Source organism: Mauremys reevesii, linkage group 1 (assembly GCF_016161935.1).
Source record: "Mauremys reevesii isolate NIE-2019 linkage group 1, ASM1616193v1, whole genome shotgun sequence".
NCBI lineage: Eukaryota > Metazoa > Chordata > Testudines > Geoemydidae > Mauremys > Mauremys reevesii.
The window spans coordinates 339,486,647-339,499,237 of NC_052623.1; the positions used below are offsets into that span (position 1 = coordinate 339,486,647).

Here is a 12,591-nt window from a genome sequence, read left to right on the forward strand (position 1 = left end):
CAAGTACTGCAGCATGATAGAGAATGTGTTAACTGGTTATTAAAATAGTGGCATGTAAGACAATAACTACTGAAGTATTATTTTTAAAAGTGGAAGTGATCCTGTAGCAGTTTACCCATCTTTTATCCACTTCTATATTAGGAACATTTCTGATAAAAATATGCAGTTCATTTCCACATGTATTCATGACAGGCCTCTTAGTCTATACTCTGGAAGATGCTAGGTCAGTAAATTAGAACACATAGTAATTCAGCAATGTATAGAGAGGGGAAAACAAGTATGGATAAAATAAGAACCAATAGAAACTTGCATCCAAAACTCAAACTGTGATCCAACAGGTCACACTTCAAAAATTATTTAGTTTTCATTTGCACAATGAAACTTTACTTCCTGATTTCAGCCAGTACCTAAAGGGGATGAACTGAAAGTTTGTTCTGTTTGTATTTCCAAGGCAGAATAAGAAAGCTCCAGAAATTTAATGACCTCTCAGAATTCTTGTGAATATTCAGCTATTATGGAGAAATGATGGCTAAGTAGTAAGACCTGGATGTACAAAAGAAATTAGTTGTAGTAATGCTGAGCTTCACAGCACCTACCTTTTAGGTGCCTAGAAAATCACTGCAATTCACTAAGCCTGAGTTAGGCACCTTGGCTCCTATACAATTAATGATAGGCTCCTTCAATTGATTCACAGAAACCAGTATGCTAGGCAGGGTGTCACCTAAACTAGCCAATGGGAGATGCTGACCAAAGGTGAGTGTCAAGCCCCCCCACCTCACAGAGATAGGCGTTTAAGTCCAGGCTGCAGGGAAGCAACTATGTCAATTCTCAGCTGTGAATCCTCTCTTGGAGCTAGGCATCTTACGCCATTTTAGCAAGCTGCTGAAAAGGAGGGAGGGAAAAGAGGAGGAAAACACTCATAACTTTAGCCAATTCATGAGGATAGTCACCTGGGATGTGGGAGGCTCCCAGTTGAAGTCTCCCTCCACTTGAGGGGGAGAAGAGATTTGAATTGGGATCTATCACTTCTCCAGTGAGTGCTCTAACCACTGGGCTATGTGACATTTGGATACAGGGCACCTTCAGTCTCTTCTGGTGAAGCTATTGCACTCTGGGTCAATAATTAGTCATGGGGGGACTTGATCCTGGGTCACTCATATCCTAAGTAATGCTCTAACCATCAGCCTATAAGGGCTTGTCTACATTACCTGCTGGATCAACAGGCAGCGATCGATCCAGCGGGGTCAATTTATCACGTCTAGTCTAGACATGATAAATAGACCGCCGAGCGCTTTCCTGTCAACTCTGATACTCCACCAGGCCGAGAGGCGCATGCAGAGTCGACGGGAGAGCATCAGCCATCGACTTACTGCAGTAAAGACATCACGGTAAGTAGATCTAAGTATGTTGACTTCAGCTATGTTATTCACATAGCTGAAGTTGCATAACTTAGATTGATCCCCACCCCACCCCCAGTGTAGACCAGGCCTAAGTTATTTTCATGCATGTTCTCTCTCTCCCCACCTCTCCCCGCCTCAATGACTCAATGGGTTCAAACTCTGCCACACAAGTGTTTCCCCTTAACTTCTTGTTTCCATTCTTTTAAGGGTTTGGATGGATGAAATGTGCCACTAACTGTAATTTTTTTCCCTAATAATATCCAAACTTTCAGATTCTCAGTGAACTGAACCTTTGAACTTCCTGAGATTTCCCCAGGTTTGTATTATACTCTAGCCCAGTGCTTCTCAAAGTCAGGCCATCACTTGTGCAGGGAAGGCCCCTGGCAGTCTAGGTCAGTTTGTTTCCCTGCCGCGTCGGTCAGTTCAGCCGATTGCAGCTCCCACTGGCTGAGGTTCGCCGCTCCAGTCCAATGGGGGCTGCAGGAAGCGGCGCAGACTGAGGGATGTGCTCTCCACCCTTCCCGCAGCCCCTTCCCAGGCCAGTGGGAGCCGCGATTGGCCGAACCTGCAGACGCGGCAGGTAAACAAACCAGCCCGGACCACCAGGGGATTTCCCTGCACAAGCGGCGGACTGGTTTTAAAAAGCATTGCTCTAGCCAATTCCCAGCAGTAACATGAAATTAAATTTTATAAACAAGTAATTGTCTAATCATCACACTTGAAAGAGATGGTCGTACTTCATACTTGTCTGTAAAATGTCCAGTGCTTTTTTGGAGCAATGATAATGATAATAAATGAATACCAAGGTTCCATAAAGACATTCATTATCAAGAGAGAAGGACTGAAGATAAAGCAAGAGGGAAGACTGCAGGGTTTAAAGGGAAGATGCATTGTGCCACTGGCTTAAAAGAAAGAAAATAAATTTCAACAATGTAAATCTACAAACTACTGTACCGAGAAGGGAAACATTGTCTTGCTGTTAGAACCCAGTTTTCCTTTACCAAAGTACCTCCGCAGATATGTTTATTCCTAGAGAAAAAAAACAGGGAACAATTGTATGATTTGGTTTTTACCAAGCCAAAACGTCTAACAGCACTTCTAAGGCCACCGTTCAGTTACATAATCATACTATTTAACTAAATGTAGTGCCATTAAAAGGTAGATTGACAACCCCAGAAAATGAAGATTTCCCTCTACAGTGCAGTTGTATCATGGATAATACTGTAGCAATGTAGGCTTTCCTCAGACTGCCCGACCAACCTGACTAGAGATGAGAGGGAAGTTCATTTCTCTGTTCATTCATTTTTTGGCCTCAGTGTTGAGACTAAAATAAGGGAGCCAAATGTAAAACTGTGATGTGGCTCTCTGTCTAGTAGGAACTGGACTGAAATTACCAGCTCATTTCACACTAAACTGCCACCAGATGGTAACAACATTTGGTCATTACTCAACTAGATCGTATTCCAAGTATTGACCTAAAGGTGGAAAGTTCCTATTTGATTACCAATCCCTTGGGTTATCCAGTCCCTGCATGCTTCAGTTGGAAACAATCTGCAATGTGTGATGACCTGTGTGAGATTATAGAAACTGCAGCATACTATATCATGTAAAATTAAAAGGATTAAATATGACAGATATTCCAGGAATAAAGAGGAGATTTTGGAATGCAGATTAATTAGTTTGCTTCTTTCTACTTCCAAAATAGTTATATTTATTTACTGCTGCTCTTTGGAAGGACTCTGGGAAAAGCTTAACTTCTCACATTTTATAAATTCAAATCATACAGATGTTCAAAGCTTTAGCAAGAACTACTGGAATGAGCCCAAATTCACTTATGCTTATTCTATGTTGCAGTTCGAAGATAGCAGACTAACACAGATGTTTGCCTTCTACTTATTTTTGGACTGTATTTCGGCTGGGGAACAACAAGTCGGGTTCTTATTAAAAGAAAGGTTCTGTCCAGATTCCTTGAAACTGCATCAGAAGTAAGAGTACATATAATCTTTTTGTCAGTGTCACTTGGCCAGATTGGCATCATCTCATTTAGAAGTTGTGATTGGTACATACACAGTGCCATACACAGAGGTCAAAATTCTACTTCAACAGTGGCACAAATCCAGAGTAATTTCTCTGCAGATGAAGTTACCCCAGATTTACTTAATTGTAATCAGTAACAGAATCTGGCCTAGATCTCAGGATGCTCAGGGTAATTAATTTTCTTTATATTTTAGAGATGGGCCTTAGCTGCAAAATCTGGACCCAGATCTGGGTTTCAAGCACCCCAAAATTTAAAGAGCTTCAACTCCAAGTTTGGTTTTGCCCATTTTAACACTTTCTAATGTTTTCAAAACTAGGACTAGGAGACTGATTTGATTTTGAAACTCTCTTGTTTCCTCCCCTCTCTCCCGCCCCCCCCAAAAAAAGTTCTAGAGTGATCTGAGGTTTTGGTTCAGACCTCTATTTAAATTGAGTTTGTTTCTAACAATGTAACAGTTGAATAATAAAACCATATTCTTATTCACCGCCAAAGTATTTTTCAATCATAATTTTGTTCCTTGTGAATTTTGCTCACCCTCCCTTCTACCAAACAAATGAAAAGCTTTTCGGAATTCACCTTTCAGTAAAAGACCCCATAATATTTTAAATGTCTCTGGTCATTCCCCCAGCCACTAGTCATTCTGTCTCTCTTGAGAATATATTGTGGTATGGCCTGGGACACAGTGTCCAAAGACACATTCCAATTGGACAGTGGCTGGGCTTTTTCAATTATGTCACCTGTGCAGCGAACCCTGTCAATGCACAGATGAAGCCTCATCATGAAAAACCCCACAAAACAAAGCCGCTATGTCCATTCTGGGTATGGGATAGAGAAAAGTTAACAGGGGAAGGGGAACAAAGACAGTTAGGGCTGCAAGAGAGGTAGCAGTGGCAGGTGGACAGAGGGAAGCACTGAGGGCAAAATGCCTTTTCTGCAGCAGTTTGTGGCCTGCAAGCTACATTTAATCCACTTGTCAGAGTAAAAACTAAACTGGGAGTTGCTTTTGGTGACCAAATATTAAAGGGGAGAATCAAGACACCTGCTACAGTAGGCAGGTAGAAGATAGCTTTGGAAAGGGTCAGAAATGTGTATATATGATAGGGTTTGGGCAGCTGTGGTGTAAGAGAAAAGCCATGCCCACGCCTTCCTTTCCTTTCCTTAAGTCATATAACAAACCTCCTTTTCCTTCTTTGCTTTCATGTGCTGAACACACTTGTCTGGTTCAACATAGCACATATGCACCTGACCTGCTTTGTCAGTTGTCCAGCTGAAGTCAATGCTTCACATGTTAAGCATGCACTTAAGTGTTTTGCTGGATCACACCAGCCTTGCAGGATCAATCCCTCAGCCAGCTGGTCAGCAGCTTATTCAAGAGGACAAAAACGTTTTTTTTGTTAAACCAACCGGGACCTTGAGACAGACCCTGAAAATATTATAAATGAGAATTATTTGTATTTTGGCTGTGCTGAGGAACCCCGTCATGAACCAGGACCTTACTGTGCTAAGTGCTGTACAAATGCAGAACAAAAAGGTGATGCAACATTCCTGTTATTGAGGGAACATGGTCACCATAGAACAGTTCGATCATCCAAAAATAGCTTTTCTATTAGAAAGTGAGTTGGAGATGGATGGGGGATGGGAGGGAGTACAAAGGGAGTATAAAGGGCTCAAATATTCCACAGCTCTTTAAAGAAAGGCCAATACAGATATCAAAATAGTACAGAAATATACATCAATTGGAAAAGGCAAACAAATGGGTTAGGAACTGCATTTGTGGAGGAGCAGAATAATGAGTTTAAGGAACATTCATTTTTGTATGTTGGTAGTTCTTCATATGGTACCAAATGGAGAATATGAGATAAGATATTACAGTAACTGTATCAAATAAGATCTTGCATAATGTAATCTACATTTCCAGCTGTGGATATTAGGATCTTGTTTTACAGGGAGAAAAGGGATTCCCTTATTGCCCATAGTTATTTCTCATACATATTGCATTTCAATTGCATGTAATGACATGAACAGATAACTTTAAAATTTGACACTGGTGTAGATCCTGCATGTCAGCTTAAATCTTAATGTACTGCTGTTAAATTGCAGAAGGCAACATTCAATTCAATTTTCTTACAAGAGTCACTGAAACAAACATTTTAATGCTGGACGTGATGCCAATGATATAAATGGAGCTACAGTAGCTAATCTGGAAAGCAGAAGGTTATGCATGTTTTATAAAGAGCAGTTCTTATACACAGGACAGAAATAATGAACTTATAACCAGTTCATTGACATGAAGGATACAGACTTGGATTCAACAGTTGTTCCAGCATATTTCTACTTTGCTTATTCAGTGTTTAACCACAATCTACATGTGTCTTTACTGAGGTCTTTATTTTAAACCTATATTTTTTAAAGTAGGGTCATCTTTCTATGCAAAATGATAGTTACCTGTAGGCCAAACTAACCATCCATCCTTCGTTAGTTTGTGTTGGGATTCCATTTACAACTCTCAAATGTTTGGTTGAGGCACAAGAAATGACAGTATCTGAAAGCAGGTCCAGAGATCACATTTTACTAAAAACAGTGGTAGGAAACCTGTACAGTTGCACATAAGGACCACAGAAAGGTCAATTTTTAACAAACATTTTTTTTTCTCTCAGAGCTACTAAAAGCATTCAAAATTACATCAATTGGAGTGGCACTAGGCCATCAAATATTTAAACAGACTGTTGGCATAAAAACATTTAAACAGTTTTATTGTTGAGATTCATGTAATTATATAGTTAATACTGAAAACTAGCACCAAACCTCACCATTTGGAAGGGTGAGTTTATTGTGTTCTGGGATATACATTTTTAAAGTTATCAGCTCGCCAAGGAATTTTAAGTTTTTCTTTTGTAAATCTCATTTTCTTCAGCCTAGAAGTAATTTGCTTTCTTTAGCTGATGTTTTGGCATGCCAGTTAGAAAGGATTGGCTAGTTGTAAAGAACTTATTTCTTTACCTCATACATATACACAGAAGCACTCAAAAGAAAGTGGAAATATCATAATGGGACATACAGTATATAAGTATAATTACTTACGGTCTAAATTGGTTGTGGTAGGAGTTGTATCACCTTCACCTAGCAGACACACAAGACGTCCATAACAGTGAAAAATAAAATAAAGTCTAAAATTAAGAGGAGTCATAACAGAAAAATAAATGCTATGTTGCTGATTTTAATAACTCACAAAGATTAAGGTTTAAATGAGCTTTGGAAAAGGCCACAAAGGCATAGAGGCGAGGAAGGGGGTAGAATTTCATTTCAGAATTTTTTTTAGCAACATTTAAAAATGTTTATTTCACATTTTTCCTCTTGGCTGAATTTTGGATACATCTGAACTACACAGACATTTACCAATGCATGCATCTGGTTTCACATAAGTATCGGCCAATACTAATAAATAAGGCTGGAGTTACGAAAAGGATTTACTTGTCCAAATCCAACTGACTGTCCAAGGAAGTTGGGTTCCTATCTCTAACCCTTTGGAAAATATAAATCTTATTTATATATTGATATTAGGAAAAATTATCTGAAGCCAAATTTGTTATCTGAATATCAACTCTATAATCCAGTTATTTTTTAAACTGCTTAAGCTTTGCTCAAATTAGGAGAATTCTGGGTTTGAATCCAGAAATCGCACTACCAGTGGTGACCAAAAATAATTACCATTGCCACATAGCCCACCTGTGCTTGCTGTAAATAATCCAAGAGTACAGGTAATAAAATTTAAAGCTGAATAGGTTTGACATTTGTTCAATTATTTCTTTTCCTCTACACTGACAAAACAAAACACTTTTTACACAGTTTCTTTACTTTCAACAGATATAACAGCACCTGAATCAGAGGATCTCCTTCTAAGGGCTGATCTACAACTAAAACTTAGGTTGATCAAACTGTATCACGTGAGGTGTAAAAAATTCACACCCTTGAGAGACATAGTTGAGTCAGCCTAAGCCCCAGTAGACACCACTAGCTCAATGGAAGAATTCTTCCATCAACCTACCTACTGCCTCTCAAGGGGATGGACCTACACAAAGCCCTAGCTGGGATGATTTAATTGGGAATTGGTCCTGCTTTGAGCAGGGGGTTGGACTAGATGACCTCCTGTGGCCCCTTCCAACCCTGATATTCTATGATTCTACTACAGCAACCAAGAAACCCCTTCCTTTGCTGTAGCAAGTATCTACACTACAGCTGTGTGGCTGCAGCGATGCAGCTATACTGCTGTAGCGCTTGTATTGTAGACATAGCCTGAGCATGTTTGTAGTGTTAGGGTCTCAAAAAATGCTGCCAATTGCTCTTATGAATTAGTGTGATTTTATTCCTAAATCCTAGAGAGCATAGGAACACATTTCTGCCTTAATCCAAGAGCCTATTTTACTATTTAAATGTTCTCCCAGGTTATGAAGAATTTCCAGTTTTAAGATACAAACTGAAGATAAACATCTTTCAAACTTAAATGTGAATTCCATATTTCTCATCATGAGCTTCCCCCCCTCCCCCAAGTGATTTGTCCAAGGTCACATGGGAAGTCTGTGGCAGACAGAAAAGGGAATTGAACCTGGATCTCACGAGTTTCAGGGTAATACCCTAGCCCCTGAATCATCATTCCTCCTCTCCTTGCTTTACTATCACCAGTAATCCTGTAGTGGGCAGGATTCCTTCATCTGCTACAGCCCTTTTGTCCTGCTGTGGCAGCATAAATGAGCCTCAGAGCCAGTCACAGGAGAATCTCCCTGGCATAGGCTTTGCAGAAGGCATTTCCTCCCTATTGCCCCCAAGTAATGCACAAATTATTCATGATAAGAGTTTAAGTTTTGTAGTGCCACATGTAACAGCCAGAACATAGACAAATGTACATGAAAACAAGATAGCCAACATTATATAGCTGACAGTAATTCCCAGGTTGCAAGGAATCTTCAGTGCTTACATCGAGAAACTGGGCAGTAGTCCCAGGGAATGAGAGGATTGCTTGTGTAGCACCAGGGACCATGAGCATCATCATCTGGATTGCGGCAGTAGTTTTTCTTCAGTTTGCTAATATCTGGTTCCCTGAATACTGGTATGTGCCTACAGAAGAAAACACGCTACCAATAAGTATGTTACTATGAATGTTCATTCCTAATTTTAAATGAATTCACATTGACTATATTCAAGCATAAGGACTGCAGGGAGGGCTGAAGAGCTGGTTTGTGGTTGCTTCAAGGCATGGCAGGAAAATTAATTTCCTCAGCTTGATCTGAAGAAACCCAGCACAAAGCTCCGTATTCAGGCTGTGTGCTCAATGGGAGGCTTTGGGCCATATTAAAGAGCAAATCTTAGTTCCTTTCAATTAGGTGGGAGTGGCTGGTGAATCAGGATTCCACGTTCCACACCAGAGATCAGAGAGTGGCCTAAGAATCCACCCACATGCCTTAAAGACTCAGCTTGTAGTGTTTTCAGACTATGCATGAACACACACATACAAGTGCATAACAACAGGACTTCTGTTCCATCTAAACTGTAGAGATTTTCTACATATGCTGATGAGAGTGGGATAAGACAATCAAAGCAGGCAGCTTATAGGTCCCAATTAGAATAGACACATTTGTACATTCAGATCATGACAAATCCCTTCAATATAATTGGTTAATAATAGCAGGCAACACAAGTGTATGCAATTCACTTATTGTACAGTGAGAAATAACCAGACAGTGACTACACAAACCAAACACACAGCACAAATCAGAGAGCACCGAATTGCATTACTGAGGTAGAACAGTTTCATTAGGGGCCTGTAGTTGCATGGCATCCCTGCACTGAATGGCTGAAACAGTTCCATTTGTGATTAATCTTGTGAGGAGGGTGTGGTACCTTTATGGCATCTGCACTTTCTGCTGTGGGAGTTATTTAGAGCCCCTTTCTTAGGGAACTGAGTTGGTGCTCAGAATACAGTTGAGTTATGGACAGCCCAGAGAGCTTATTCTTGCTTAGAACCTTTCTTGGGTTGTTTATCCATTTTCATCTTAAAACCAAATTGAAACTATGTCTATTAAACTGAGTTGCCTTTTCCACCACCAATCTTGGCTTCCCATTGAAGTAAATGGGATTTGAGGATGCTCAGCAGGGAGCACTCAGCAACTCACAGTATATCATTCGTAGGGAGCAACTATGCTACATTCCCTCCCCTCCCCTCCCACAACTTTAAAGGGTAGAGATGGGAAAATCCCGAGAATTGAGTGTACTGGCTATGAGATCCCAAAGTCTAATTACTGGCAAGCCTGAACAAAGACACATTCTACAACATACTTAAATGTTGAAGGAAATTATGCTGGGAACTCCAGGGGATATTTTGAAGTGTTTGCATAAGACAATAAGGTGCCAATTGGAGGTGGTGTTTGTGCAGGACTCATTGCGCATTCTCTTTATGTCTTGTAGCTACACACCTCCTTAAGTCTTCAATATTCTTGTCCCACATGGAGCAAGTTAGCCCAGATCTTGTCTTAGACAAATTCCCCATGTAATTCTTGCCATTCCCACGATAGCAATCTGGAAAAAGAATATTGAGAAAAAGAAATGTTGAAGGAACTTGTGCAATAATGAAAGGAAAGTTGTTCTTTTACAGCAAGCATCCAAATAATTAAAGATAATCAAGTTCTATATTTAGCAGACACTATACAAGATAAAGCAAACATAACCAAAACCAGAAAACAAATTAATGAGAGAAAGTGAACCTTTCTGAAATTAGATGATATATCCCCTCCTTGAGGCCTAAGGTCTTAACTATAGTACGCAATAACTTGCTTTTACTGTGTCTTTCTTTGATAAACTGGAAGCTTTTCAGTTTAAATATAATTTGCTTACAGTTAACTTAACAGGGTCACTGCAAATTATTCTACTTCTAAAAGCTGCCAGGATATAATGTGCTCTTTTTAAAAAGTCCAGATGTCCTCAACAGAATTGAGAACAAAACTTCTAAACTCATTAAGGAGAGGTTCTGGATTTTGGCAGCAATAGATAACACTGGAGTTTTTCTGTTCTCTGGCATGGCCAAGGAGTAGCACACCTTCAACTTAAATACAGTTTAAAAACATGCCTTGATAATGAAGCATAAATTATGTTTATTTAATGATGTGCTGTCACCAAACATTTATGTGTAAAATAATTTGAAATGGTTAATAGCACAAGACTTCATGTATAAAATGATTGATTTAAATGGTAAATATTTTAATTCCAAACAGATTCTCCGAAACACACTTTTTTTTTAACAAACAAAAAAAGGAGGCAAAATTTAATCCTTGTTAATACAAAAAAATGCCAAGCTGCTTATCCCACCAAAAATCTTAATGGGATGCTAAGATAAATGGAATACAGCTGAAATCTTTACTTATGAATTATACTAAAAGAGGATCAAAGCCTGAGCATGCTCTACAAGATGCTGAATGCAGTCAACTCCCATTGATAACAATGCATCTTCCACGATCAAATTCACATATAGAAGCAATCTAATAGGAAAATATCTATAGAAAATGTATGTAATATTAAAGGTTCAGATTAGAATGCTTTCTGATTTTGTTTAAAATTCACAGCTATTTGTGGTAGGTTGCGTGTTATTGTCTAAGTTCATTTCCCGGTAGTCAGGAATCCACATTAAAACAACCAACTAACATAGATCACGTCTGGTAGCCTTGTTGGCAATTTCAGCAGAGAGATCAAGACATAGCTAGGCTTGGACAATGATCTAGAGATGGTCCCTCCATCTCAAGGAGAAAACACAATGGTCCAGATCTTAGTTGGTGTAAAATGGAACAGTTCCTTGCTTTCAATGGAGCTGTATTGATTTATATCAGCAGAGGATCTGATGCAATAGGGCACCAGGTGGGGGGACACTTTCACTGTTGCTTCCTTTGCCTGACTAGAGGGACTAGACCAGATTCAGATCTCATTTACACCACTATAAATCCAGTGAAATTCAAATGATGCCAGTGAAGTTGCTCTGGATTGCATAGGTGTAACTGAGATCAGAATTTGGTATTCCAGTCTCCAAGGAAGTCAATCTGGCACCTTGAACTTACAATATTTTATCTCCTTTGTATCAGTTACCTTGTTCACTTGACACCTCACACTTAGGTATTTGGGAGCAATAACCGATCCGAATGTTTGGGTCAGTAGTAAAACACCAAGGTGACTCCGATCCATCTGGATTTCGGCAGTAGTTCTCTCTTAAATCCCTATAAAAATAAATATGCTATTTTATATTGGGCATAACCTAAAACTGCTGTGTTCTAATTGCTTTTCTATTACAAGTTAACAATAATAGAGGCTCCTTGAGGTCTGTATGTTATTGATCAGTATTTAGTGCAGAGAGATTTAGGTGAGACAATAAGAAAGCAGGGACTAATAAAGTAAGGCAATTGTAACTGGAGTATGGTTATAGGGGAATCATCTCCAGTAGATCTATGTTTTGACTAGCTATAGGATTTCACTTTAAGTACAATAATATTTTAAATATAGTATATTTCCATATGGGAACTTCCATCATTTTTTTCAAAGCTTTCTCTGATTACAAAATTCTTTCATGGCATCAGATGCACCTGAAACCTATTAAAAGTATTTAAAAAAAAATACAAACCATACCATAGCATTAAAATTCTCAGTACTTTGAATGGCTCTGTAGAATGTAATGGTGTCCTGTAGTTTTTCATTGATTTAATTAGGAAACTGAATCTTAGTACATGAAAAAATTGTGTTGAAATCTTATACAGGTGTTACCTTTTGAACAGGAATCTAATCACAAGGGAGTCTCTCTTTAAAAATCTCTCACAGCTTGAATTAAATAGTCAAACTTCACAAATGTAAGTTTTATTCTCTAGTCTCTTGAAAGCTGTTCTCACGTTCTTTGCAATTTCACATTCCACAGTATTTTCCCATCTGCAACAGTCATTGATAACTTATGGTATAATAAATAGGCCTGATCCTGTAACCCTTATTCACATGGGTTTTCCTCAGTCACACAAGCAGTTCCATTGACTTCATGAGGGCTACTAGCATGATTAATAACTACTCATATGAGTAAGTCCTGCATATCAGCGCATTATTGTTTTCAGGGTGAACTGTTACAGGCTACTTTTT

The 12,591-nt window shown here is 39.1% G+C and overlaps 1 protein-coding gene across 7 annotated transcripts in view; it reads right to left on the bottom strand.

Annotated features, from left to right (window-relative positions):
* Positions 1-12,591, bottom strand: part of HGF (hepatocyte growth factor) — a 70,429-nt gene that overhangs the window by 12,394 nt on the left and 45,444 nt on the right. For 5 of the 7 annotated variants that reach the window (XM_039518586.1, XM_039518608.1, XM_039518602.1 and 2 more), the window contains 7 exons: positions 11,563-11,690; positions 9,906-10,008; positions 8,411-8,550; positions 6,520-6,558; positions 5,884-5,980; positions 2,355-2,429; positions 951-989 (listed from right to left, as the gene is read on the bottom strand). In XM_039518586.1, the coding sequence (XP_039374520.1) occupies positions 951-989; positions 2,355-2,429; positions 5,884-5,980; positions 6,520-6,558; positions 8,411-8,550; positions 9,906-10,008; positions 11,563-11,690 (621 nt within the window). The remainder of the gene's footprint in view (positions 1-950; positions 990-2,354; positions 2,430-5,883; positions 5,981-6,519; positions 6,559-8,410; positions 8,551-9,905; positions 10,009-11,562; positions 11,691-12,591) is intronic. The other 2 variants (XM_039518588.1, XM_039518587.1) reach the window with 1 other exon arrangement.